Source organism: Thermobia domestica, chromosome 6 (assembly GCF_964235325.1).
Source record: "Thermobia domestica chromosome 6, izTheDome1.hap1.1, whole genome shotgun sequence".
NCBI classification, from domain to species: Eukaryota; Metazoa; Arthropoda; class Insecta; order Zygentoma; family Lepismatidae; genus Thermobia; species Thermobia domestica.
This window is the reverse complement of record NC_137459.1, coordinates 258,236,837-258,250,283: the sequence shown is the minus strand read 5'-3', so window position 1 is coordinate 258,250,283 and position 13,447 is coordinate 258,236,837. Positions and strand designations below refer to the sequence as shown.

Below are 13,447 nucleotides of genomic sequence, written 5' to 3'. Positions count from 1 at the left end.
GCATGATCGCAAAATCGAATCCTGGACCACACGTGCGAGAAACATTGCGTAAACTCCACTCAATCTTACGTTTCACTTACTTCGCTCGTTTCCCTTGATATTATATATATATATATATATATATAGTGGTGGATCCAGGATATGATAAAGGGAGGGGCTAAACCAGGGATGCAAATAAGTAACAAAATTTTACTAGCCCAAGAAAAAAGCTACTAGCCCACATTCCACAATATAAATCATTTACTTACCTTCGGAATGATGTTAAATACTCGCCCGCACCGATGAACCGCACGCCCCGGGCAAGTGGTTATTTGCATCCCTGGGCTAAACCATAGTTTCCCGCTTTATCCAGTGTAAAACAGGATTGAAGCCCATTTTATCCAGTGTATACCTGAGCGTCAAGGTGGGCTATAGCCCCCTGGATCCGCCACTATATATATATATATATATATATATACAGGGTGGCCCAGAAGTAGGTATACAGTACCGCACTCATTGCATTTTATATAATTTCTTATTGTTATCCATCAGGTAGACTTAGTTCCTTTATTATTTGTTCTTAATGTGTTTTTGCTTATATCTTAAGCTTCGAAAAGCCGAGGGGTGTATACCTACTTTTGGGGGAGAGAGAGACTAACATTCAGACGTATAGTTTTTGTTTTCTTCCAAGAAAGACAAATTTCAATCGCGGGTGAATAGTAAGTACAATGGACACTTGAATCGGGATAGTAAATCAGTGAGCAATAACATAAATCACAAAAATGCAGTTGGCACTCAAAGAAAACCAACTGTTTCTTCAGAAGATCAATATCTGTGGAAGAGAAAAAAGCAGACCAATATTTGTTAATAATAAAACTCCTCACTTACTGGTGATAAAAAGTTATTAGCTTTTGTAATTGATTCATTTACAGTTTGCATGTGGTCTCGAATGTCCTTTCGAATGCTGATAATTTTGACAGTAAAATTGGTTTTCTTCGTAATTCCACTTTTCTCATTTACTGTGGATACGCAAATGAAAATGAAAAAAAAAAAAGCGTTCATGACAAATAACTTCATGAGCTCACAAAGCAGAATGAAAAGGCATGAAACAAACAAAATGCCCTTTCTGTAGGAAGCATGAAACAAACAAAATATATTTTCGGAGGGTTTGATTATTCTGTGTGGTTTTGTTTCTTCGCCCAACTATCTGTACCTTGTTGACTGTCACTAAACGTGGTTTAAAGTCACAACTTGTGCGTTTGTTTAGAACAGATATAACAGGGTATCTTTTCATTCTTCTATTTCCAGATTATATTGTGTGTCTGAGGTGTCAGAAGTGAGTATAGAAACCAGGGCGATTCAGTTCCTATTCACCATTACAATTGTAGATTCTTGAAATATTTAAAATATTTGATGTGTCGTGTGCAATATTGTATTTACTGTATTGTTCGTCATTTAGAGTGAAGTGCGGAAAAGACGTTCAATTGGTAGGCTGCGTGGGAGAGAGTCAAATAGTGCCGCAAGTGTTTAAGTGGAAGCAGTGAAAGTGATTAGAAGGTATTTAGGATGCGTCTTTTCTCCTTTTATTTTATATTTACAAATCTTTCGTTAATATTCGCAAACGCATTTATAATTTCTATTATACTGCTATGGTTCATTTAGATCTCTTGGTGTTTGTTAAATATCATAGTGTTCCGCGGATAAAATCGGATTTAAACCATCGGAAGTGGGGAGCAACCGCCTTCACAATATACTTTACGATGTAACTTTTGTTTGACAAACGGAATTGGATTTGCGGATATTTTGCGTTTTCGCAATACAGACGAATGAGCGTTTTCGTACGTCATATTTTCTTATCACGTATCACTATCATACTACTACAGTTTGCATTTTCGCCGATCCCAAGAGGTTCATCCAATACATGGCTAAAGTAACATTCTTATTGCCCACGTACAGATGACGTCACAAAGATTAAAGCTCAACCTGCTACTATGCTTGTTGGTTTCGTTTCTCAGTTTTGTGTGTGTGTGTATGTGTGTCTAAAAACAGAGAGAGAAGATTATCAATATTAATTGTGAAATACATTGCATTATAATTCTTGATTTATATTCTCTTCTTACGAGGTACAAATAAATTATCCTTAAAAAAGTCTTCGTCCAAATAAAAGTGTTATAAAACGCACTTCACATGAATGTTATTATTGTCTACAATTTTAACATTTTTATTAGATCACAAAGACAATATTAGCTGATGGTGCTCACAATGAATACGCTAGCTTTTGCAGAAATCGTGCACTTTGTTATGCAACACCTTTAGATTTCAAATTTACGTACAGAACTTGGGTTCCACTCAACTGATTATGTAAAATTGAAAACGTCTTGGCCTTGTTACTTTTACCATGTACACAAATGTTTCTCAGATTAACTTTACATTACACGCTCCAGTCCGTCTTTATTTGCATCCAAAAGTAGGTCTGGTTTAGAAGTATTTTGCGGCAAATAACGTTGTAGTGTCGTTATTGATAAGCCATGCTCAGTTCAATTCCACGAGAAATGCTCACCAAACTGAACTAGATGGCCATTATTAGCTAGCATTCTTTATGAACCACATAAGGATAACAACAGGAACATACAATGTAAATTGCATTATATTTCGTTGGAGTTTAGCATCCCTTTCAACACCAAGGTTATAATGAGACATAGACCTACTGCTTCACGTGGAATCCGAACCACATGGAATTACGTCGGGAATCGAATCCGGATCTCCTGGACCAAAGATGCGTACATTAACGATATAGTTCCAGACAATGTAAAATTAACCCTGCTTTTCTTTAGAATGAACATACCAGAGTCAACTTTACATCGCCTTAAACTTTAAGCCAGTGGTTCCCAAGGGAACGGGGGCTTGAAGGACTTGAAGAGCAAGTGAGGGATCACAAGCTGACTACAGAAATAAACTATAAAATTGTTAAAAGACTTAACAGATGTTACGTGTTTGATATTTTGTCTTTCTTATACTCCCATTCGAGACTTTTAAGTAATTAAACACTTAGTACAGATTAACAGATGAAAATAAGGCGAGTGGTTTGAGGTTTGGAGACCCGTTCAACAGCAAAGCTATATGAGAAACTACAGCTTAACGTAAAATCCTAACTACACAAGTTCTCGCCGGAAAACAAACTCAGGTTTCCCGCGCCGAAGAAGTCTAGTGTTGTTTTATAAGTATGTAACACTACGCTTACATGGTTCAGTGTGTAGACAAGCTAGTTCCTAAGAAATTCTCTTCCTTTCTAAATTACTACATATAGCTTCCTAATGGGTAGGTGGAAAGCGTACGCACCTTTGGCGCAGGAGTTCGACTCCCGACAGAAGCTCATGAGGCTTCTGCTGAAAGGAACGCTAAATTCAAATTGAAAATCAAATTTAAATTACTACATCTTTCCTGTAACTTGAAATGCGCTTTTGGAATGCAACATACAATTATCTGCAGTGTTTTAAGGTTAGTGTTTTCAGATCTGTTATCCTTGCTCTTAACCTCACTCTATGTGCTATTCAGGTGTCTGTTTTTTTATGTCAACTACACTTCCCAGTGGATTATGAAGCAAATCCTTTTTGAAAGCATTCGTAGCAGAATGAAAATCCGCTGATGGAATATGCCCATTTAAATATTACGAGTTTCGTATAGAGATAATTTTAGAAAATGAAGTCCTGCAGTTCATACGTGCATTGTACGTGGAGAGATATTTTGTAACAGATGTTATTGTCGTGTCTTTATTTATTGATAATAGTTTCTTGATGCAATTATATCAAGTGCGTAAGATAGGTCAATCTGTGCTGGGCGGTCTGTACAAGCTAGTTTTGCATCAAATCCGCACAAGGGCAGGACGAAGCCGGAAGCGCAAGTGTTAAGTTATAAAGTGTAAGTGATAATGTTTGCAGCAGTGGTTCCCAACCGGTTACCTGGCGCCACCTTCTTAAAACCTGTATACTTCTCGCTAACCTCCCTCCCACCATTGGCCATATGTGCTTTTTTGACTGATTTCAGATTCAGCATTGAAATCTCAAATCTTCACTAATAATTCAATAATAACCATATTTTCCTCTTTAGTTCCCTCGTAGCTATATGATTAGCATAGACGTCTTTGGCGCGAGAGACCTGAGTTTGATTTTCGGCGAGAACTTAAGTAGTTAAGATTTTACGTTAAGCTGTAGTTTAAGGTCTCATATAGCTTTGATGCTGAACGGGACTCCCAACCTCAAACCACTCGCCTTATTTTCATCTGTTTATCTTTACTAAGTGTTTAATTACTTAAAAGTCTCGAATGGGAGTATAAGAAAGACAAAATATCAAACACGTAACATCTGTTAAGTCTTTTGACAATTTTATAGTTTATTTTTGTAGTCAGCTTGTGATCCCTCACTTGTTCTTCAAGTCCTTCAAGTCCCCATTCCCTTGGGAACCACTGGTTTAAAGTTTAAGGCGATGTTAAGTTTACCCTGGTATATTCAATCTAAAGAAAAGTAGAGTTAACTTTACATTGTCTGGAACGATATCGCGAATATATCGTTAACGTACGCGTCTTTAACCCAGGAGATCAGGATTCGATTCCCGGCATAATACTATGTGGTTCAGATTCCACGCGAAGCTGGGGCGCGGTGGCTCAGTGGTAGAGCGTTCACCTCTGGTGTCTGGGGTCCCGGGTTCAGTTCCAGCCCCCGCCAAGTGAACTTTGTGATGTACAAACACCGTGTGCGTGGGTTTCCTTGGGGTTCTCCCGTTTCCTCCCACTTTCTTCATTCCACCAGTCCATTCATTATTTATCATCACCGTCTCCTTTAGCCTAACCGGCATATCAGTGGGACGTAAAACTCAGAGATTTCATTTTTCCACGTGAAGCAGTAGGTCTATGTCTCGTTATAACCTTGGTGTTAAAAGGGATGCTAAACTCCAACGAAATATAATGCAATTTACTTTGTATACTCCAGTTGGTATCCTTATGTGGTTCATAAAGAGTGCTAGCTAATAATGGGCATCTAGTTCAGTTTGGTGAGCATTTCTCGTGGAATTGAACTGAGCATGGCTTATCAATAACGACACTACAACGTTATTTGCCGCAAAATACTTCTAAACCAGACCTACTTTTGAATGCAAATAAAGACTAACTGGACCATGTAATGTAGAGTTAATCTGAGAAACATTTGTGTACATGGTAAAAGTAACAAGGCCAAGATGTTTTCAATTGAGTGATGTTTTCAAGATACATCATCAATTGAGTGGAACCCAAGTTCTGTACGTAAATTTGAAATCAAAAGGTGGTGGTGTATAACAAAGTGCACGATTTCTATAAAAGCCAGTGTATTCATTGTGAAGACCGTCAGCTAATATTGTCTCTGTAATCTAATAAAAATGTTAAAATTGTAGACAATAATAACATTCATGTGAAGTGTTTTTTTTTTATAACACTTATTTGGACGAAGAGTTTTTTAAGGATAATTTATTTGTACCTCGTAAGAAGTGAATATAAATCAAGAATTATAATGCAATATATTTCCCAATTAATAATATTGATAATCTTTTCTCTCTGGTTTTAAGCAAACAAAGAAACACACACATAAACACACACACACACACACACACACGCACACACAACTGAGAAACGAAAGCAACAAGCATAGTAGCAGGTTGAACTTTAATCTTTGTGACGTCATCCGTACATGGCTAATAAGAGTGTTACTTTAACCATGTGTTGGATGAACCTCTTGGGATCGGTTAAAATTCCTCCAGTTTTCACTCTCATCCAATTTCAGTAGCAGTATTTTACCCATTGCTATTCCTTAGTTTGCCGCACAATTGTTACAGGAAATTTGTGTGAAACTGTTTAGTCTGTCATTTATTTCAACTAGGGGGCGGATCCAGGACGGACTTCTGGGGGGCCGGTGGATTGTAATACTGCTACTTAGAGCTAGTTTTAGGAGTTCCAAACTCTGGGATAGGTTTTTTATATATAAAATAAAGTAACCCCAATCGCAACCTTCCCCCTGGACCCACCCCTGATTTCAATCAGATGTTTTCTATTCGTTTCATACGTTCTTTCGATTTCATATTGTTTCCATCATTTTTTTTTTTCAACGATTTATAAACCATCAAAAAAGTAAACCTCTAACACACAATTATTAGATTATTGTTTCGCATCCTCCAAATTGCCATTCCAAATGAATTTGCGCGAATGGAATGGCAAAAGCGATGAAAATATATGAATTTAAGAAAGGATTTAATTATAGACTTAGTCACTCTTTCTGTCTTTCTTGTTGTTTCTTCCGTACGCGCCTGTGGTGTGGGAGACTCGGGCTCGACTCCCGGCGGGAGCTTATGTGGTTCGGATTCCACGTTAATCAGTAGGTCCACGTCTCATATAGTCTCACTGCTGACCGTGACGTTCAACTTCAACTCAATTCATTTGTTCTTTCTTCAAAAGAAAACATACAGCGGAAGAAATATGGCAACAGCGCGCTCCATTTACTCTGTACTGCAATCTAAGAGTGAGACGCTTTATAGGTCACATATTCTTTCTTCTTGTTAATAATATTCCCCTATGTACTAAAACTACTCAAGTTTTTCTTTTTGCCAATGATCTGAAATTATACTCCAAAGTAAGTTCAACTGAAGACTACGTGGAACTACAACATGATCTACAGAGAGTTCAAATATGGTGTGATAAGAATAAATTAGTCTTGAATTACTTTAAAGTTACAAGGACGTTTCAAGGTTAGGACCATCTAAAAATAACATTTCTAATCTGCTATAAAAATAAATACAACTAATCCTACAAACCTACCTGAAACAATTCCATCTTGCGACTAATATGTTCTGGAACAAATCCATACGTCGTAGATTTATGCCTGCTACTCTGCATGAGTGTAGAAGCACCTTTTCGTATTGGGGATGGTGATGCTTGAGCTAGTTTCAAATTTGGTCTCTCGAAAACTATAGTGGTCGGTTCTATGTTTGATGAACGGAAACCCTTTAAATGAAAATTAGGTTGTCAATCACAAAATACTATAGTTGTTAATATAAAATATACAAAACCACAGAAAACTGAACAAGGTAATAATATAAAATTGCCTTCAAGACAAATACGCATAGTCGTAATAATAATAATAATAATTATATATATATATATATATATATATATATATATATATATATATATATATATATATAATTTTTTAGACTAATCTTCAATTGCTATGCATACAGTATTAAGGTTTCATTATATCCAATGAGTATTTAGAACTATGGTTATGCATAAGTTACAAAATAGAAGCCTGTATCCAAAATATTTCATACGCTTTTGTAACAGGTCAAGGTATATCACTATACTAAGTTTGATCCTAATCTGATTTCAGTTTGTTAACCTCCTGCAAATCTAGAATTAAATGCCTGTAAAATATATTTCACACGCTTATATAGCAAGACAAAATTTACCATATGCCAAACTTAATTCCTCTCTGATCAGTTTGGTTTAATTCGTATGATTATATATATATATATATATATATATATAGTGAGCTTGATTTTTCAGTGAAAAATCAAATGAAAAACTAGAATCATCTTAACCCCCTCCCACACAAATACATAAATATCAAACCTTATGCACTAGTTAAAATAGTGTTTGTAATTCGCTGTACTGGAATTATCTTTTCGAAAGGCCCGAAGCAAATTTAGGTTGAACCCTGTGAGTTATAAACCTAAGTGGAACATTAATCTATTTCAAGAGGATCTGGAGATCTCAACTGCAAAATTCTTGTCCAATGTGTTTTCATGTCGAGAATGACCTGAAATAAGAAGACGTGTTGTAGCCACTTTATTCTGGAGCACGCTATAAGGAAGATCAAAGATAAACCAGGGCCTAGAGCTGATCTTCAGCAGGTTACGGCGTATGCTGATCTATATATTAAAATGCTAAGTTTATATGTTTGTCTCCTAAGAAAAGTTCATATGTTTGTCTCCAATCCTTTCGACAATGAGATCTCGAAAACCACAAGTGCTAGAAACGTGCCGTTTTCGCTGGTCGCTTCCAAATTTTGTGTAGATTGTCCAGTTTTAATTGAATATTTTAAAAACGTGGCCGTTATTTCTTTATTACATTTTTAGGGAGATACTGGAACTGTTAAAATTTTGAAAAGGTAAAGCATCATATCCTACGACTTATACATTCCAACACCATATATTTGTATACAGGGATTATATATATATATGTGTGTGTGTGTATATATATCTCAGGCGTTTGTTTCATGGCTAAATGATAATGAAAAACGAAGGATAACCATTTCTCCAGTCTAACAAGGTACATTCGCGAAGTATCCTCTCGGGATTTGTGTAAAATTGACTGAAATGCAAAGTTCCTCTTGGCACAATGTGTATTGTACTAATTTTTGCGGCCCATACGGGGAATTTGCATATTTGTGAGCCTTCATATATCCGGAATTCAATCATACACTACTATAACGCTCGGACACAAATTGTTTCTAGTTTCTTTAGATGTAACTGGACGTGAATGTGAGCATATGCAAAACAAGTTGGATCAAGTACTGCTTCTCTGACACACATTACTCATCCCAGCCGCCATCTTGGATTCAACTTTCGGTTTTTCAAATGGGAATAGGTGCAAGTGATACAACAAATTCATGTATTTTTTTTTTTTTTTTCTGAAATTCATTGGTGTAGTGAATTTTACTGTAGCTTGTACCGTTTGGAAGGTATTGCATGTTACTTACCTCCAGGCACTTCGCGAATAGATATTGCAGGTAACATCAGTTACGCTTACGTTTTTGGCGTTGACAAATCAAAACAATTTCTAACTGGAAAAATACTCTAGGTATAAACAAACTCTTTACAACATCCCTTAATCTTATGTGTCATAATCTTATTACATTTCTGCGAGTGTTATCACTTCCATGTTATACTATAACAAGGAAGTGTTGTATTACGGTCAAATTGCCTAATGTAAATTCAGACAGACAAGATTTGTGTGAAGACCTACCATTCCCGTATTGACGTCTGTGAGTCTGTATGTAGTACGTTCAGAGAATATTTCGTCAACGATAAATTACGTAAAAGATTACATATACACACGGGGCCCTGCACAATTTTCTATTTGGTTCAATATTCGTGAAGTGTCTGGCATTTAATATATATTACCTTGCAAATGGTACAAGCTAAGGTAAAACTCAGTACATCAATGAATTTCCGAGAAAATTGTATATGAATTTGGTATATCACACGCACCTATTTCGATTTGAAAAACCGAAAGTTGAATCCAATATGGTGGATACAAGATGGTGGCCGGGGTGGGCAACACGCGTCAGAGAAGCAGTACTTAATCCAATTTGTTTTGCATATGCCCACATTCATGTCCAGTTACATGTAAAGAAACTGAAAGCAATTATGTGTCCAAGCGTTATAGTAGTGTACGATTGAAGTCCGGATATATGAAGGCCCATAAATATGCAAATTACCGGTATGGGCCGCTAAAATTAACACAATACACATTGAAGTATGTACAATACACAAGTCTTCTAAGTCTCAGTTCTTGCAGAAGATGGAAGAAGTAAGCCGAACGTACAAGATAGAAAACTTCGTTTCTCATTTTTTTGATGTTTAGGATGTTGTAGAGCACTCGGTTTGCAACACTGCATAATAAGTGTAGTGTTTTCTTTAACACGTAGATTTGAAATATGTAATAACCTGAGTAACGCCCTTTTAAAAATACAAATTTATGTTGGAATGGCAAAAATTAACCTGGCTGTATTGTAAAGCATGGCAATCAATGTCCTCCTGTCGATATTTGGATTCTACGGAATTTCAGTGTTTTGTATTTTAGTTTAACAGAAGGGCGTATCAAGGTAAATGGTCCACCCTGTACATAATGAGTTTGCAATGAATTTTGAAGATAATTAGTACTTACCTCAAACTGGGATTTTATATCCAAAGGGTTCAGAGAATCAAAATTTGTCAAAAATATTGTTCCAGGGGTCTCTCAAAGTTAGGAAAATGAAACATTATATAAACTCCTCATTAAAAATAACTAGACACGTGTCCCAGGATTTAGAAAACTTCCGCTCCCAAGAAGAAAAAGGAACTTCTTATTCTCAATATGTAACTAGCATCGATGTTGTCCATTTGATCACGGGAAAACAGAAAACCTTTTTTTTTTCTTTCTTTTTTTCAAGCACCTAACTAGCCGAAGTTTTATCTTGTAACTTTCAAGAACAAACATCTTGTAACAAAATGATCATAAGGGGGAATGGTTGAAAATTTATGACAAATATGCATCTCACGAGCCTTTCAAATTAAGCAGATCGAACTGTATATAAAATCCTTATTGAAAATAAGTTAAGACGTATTCCAGGATTTAAAAAAATCTGCCTCTAAAGTAGGAACGTTTCTGTAATATCTCCGTTTCATTTATTTTGTGTTCTTAGAATATGTGTGGACACGGTTGAGCAGTTTAAAATTAGGTAATTTTTAAAACTTAACGTGGGGTGACCTCTGTTTATTACCTATTCACTTCGATCGAAATTGTGTTCTAAGGGAGAGTGGTATTTTTTTTTAACAGTAACGGCTGCATAGATTGAAAATATTTTCTTGAAAGTAGGTAATACTTGGGTTGAGCTGGATTTCTTTCATTTCGATTCAAGTACACATAATAAAAGACTGAAAAAAGTAAAAATATACCTTTTCATATATTACATATACAGTTTGCCATAAACCTATTCTTCTCGTGCTAACAACTGGCATTTCAACTAGTTCTTAATATTGTACACAAGAAAAATTAAAAATGATTGAAAAAGTCTTGATTAGAAACTACTTACTACTCAAATATCGTGCATATTATATTACACATTTCTGTCATACTGAGTATAGATAAGTTGAAACAAAATATTTATTCATACGCAGTTCATACTAATATGCAAGTTTAACTTGAACAACTTTGCAATTTTTAAAGAAAAGATACTTATATTCATTGAGAAACTTATGATGAAAGGAATATAAACATTTTATTTAAAAAAAGAAATCAAAACTACGCAATGGTATTGTACTGTCCCTTAATGTGAGCGTTAGATCACTCATTGAGGCTGATGGAAAAAGAATAAATAAATAATATATACTCGCTCTGCAACACATTGCATTTCTTTTTTTCAGTTGCAAAACTGCAGCATATTTTACAGGTGCATATTTACTTTGGATCTTTACTGATTAAGTTGATTAAAAAGAAAAATATATATATCATAATTATCTTTCGTTCGTCCAACTATTGTGTAGTGAATTGTGAATGCTACTGTAACCGTCCACTCATATGTTGGGAGAATAGTGCACCGCTACCGAGTAACTTATGTGTGAGAAATATCTTGGAAAAAACAAATATCAGGAAATCTCAGATTTTGTTATTCTAACATCAAGAGTTTTCTCAATCCTGTTTTCAGGCCTACTTCAAATTTCTAATATACAGAAAGATTTTACGGGTATTAAGAATAATTTTTGTCTATGACCAAGTTCATGCTGGGAGCTTATCAGGCTATATGAGAATGTGATGCAACTCATTGGTATCGGGAAACAAACATTAGAACAATAAATTTTGCAGAGATATGAAGGACAAGATTGCGATTTTAGGTCTGTCAAAACAGCTAGGGTTTTCAAAACGAAAAGACAAATCACCCGTAAATTACTTCACACTTCGAAACTTTCAGACTATATTTTGAAATTATATTAAGGAACAAAACTAATGTTGAATCTGGATCAAAGTAACCTACACAAAGGTCGGAATTTTATGAATTTTATTCAAAAATATGAGGTTCATAAAAAATTAACCTTTTCAGATGTAGACAACAGTACTTTTTTTTTCTTTCTCTTTCTTCAGGTTTGCTCAGTGTCATACAAGTGCAACAACTGTGCGTAACTGAATCTGGCAAAAATGTACACAACGCAGCTTTAAGTGTATCAAATTCCTAATGAAATGTTAATATGTAAATTCAGTATTAAGAGCAAATTTTGTAAGTAATACATACTTTAAAAATTACGAATTAATGCACTATTTTGAAATTATCTCTGTGACAATTGCAAGACAACTTACGTCAAATTTAATTGCTAGAGGAAAGCATAATGTGAATTCATAGGTTCTTCTGAAAATCTGAGAAAGGAGGAAGTAGACTCCGGAAACATTTCAAAAATATTCTGAACGCGCAGCAGTGATAAATTTCTCATATTAGTACGAACTATTTATTCCTTATTCTGAAAATTCTAGTGGAGAGAGAGAGAAAGAGAGATCTCTAAGGTATTTAGGTTTTACTTCACTACCACGCTTTTACAAGCTAAAATTGAAAGTATCTTGGCGGGGTTGAATTACTAAAAAGTATAGGACAAAGTGGTGAGATTTATAAAACCAAAATTACAAGAGCGTTAAAGAAAAAAAAAAAAAAAAAAAAAAAAACTCATGTAACAATTTTGAAACTACAAACATTTAATGATTATATTGATGCTGGACATTCTGCAACGGACTGTGCATGTAGCTTTTTCAGTATACCAAATTCGGTAAAACTTGTGCAATGTCTCCCTGCAACATATTCGTAGGCTTTTCTGAATTAAATAATTAACGTACCGGGATATTGTATTTCCATTCCTTTCAGAATATTTGCCGAATAAACTATATGATCGATAGCTGATCGAATGAACCTAACCCCCAAATATATTAATTTTTATCTGTGTATGGCGCCAATCTGGCTAACAATTTTTCAGAGGATTTTAGATGTTGACAAGAGATGGCTCGATAATTATTACAGATCAGTTTTGTCGCCTTTCTTGCGAATTAAAACAATGATTCTTTCCACTCTTGCAATTCCACCATGCTCCAGAATAAGATAGATACCCCGCTCCACAAGTTTTCCCCTCGCTAAACTCGGAAAAATTTCGTCTACACCCTTTTTTCGGTTTTAAGATAACTGGATGTTACATTTTGTCATATACTAGCATCAATTACCCGCTTCGCTGGTTTAAATTTTATATATATATTTTCTTAGTCACTTTACCATTACTAAAGCGCTCTTTGATATGGGTCATTTTCGACGATTTTTATACATCCTCCTCCCTTCCCCATGTTGCGGGACACGGCATCGGAAGTGGCATTGTTCATCTCAGTGAACCCCCAAAACTATGAATTTGACACTGATATTTCCCCCAAGTTGCGGGACTGAATTTGGATTTAAACGGCACCAGAAGTGTCACTGTTCATCACAGCGACCCCGAAAACTATAGATTCGACACTAATATCGGTCGTTACCGATCATTTTAAATGTGGTACGTACCCTCTCCCCCACCTTTAAGTTACAACGTCAAAATGATATGTCAAAAACCATCTTAGGTTTAAACTTCATCTAGGTTGTAAATTGGAAAGAGATCAGTCCGGTGGTTC

General features: G+C 35.5%; 1 protein-coding gene across 1 annotated transcript in view; it reads right to left on the bottom strand.

Annotated features, from left to right (window-relative positions):
• The window catches only part of LOC145688483 (cytochrome c oxidase subunit 7A2-like, mitochondrial), a 78,780-nt gene that overhangs the window by 25,519 nt on the left and 39,814 nt on the right, over nt 1-13,447 (bottom strand). The window contains exon 2 of the mRNA XM_081762780.1: nt 6,815-7,000. Coding sequence (XP_081618906.1) covers nt 6,815-7,000 — 186 coding nt within the window. The remainder of the gene's footprint in view (nt 1-6,814; nt 7,001-13,447) is intronic.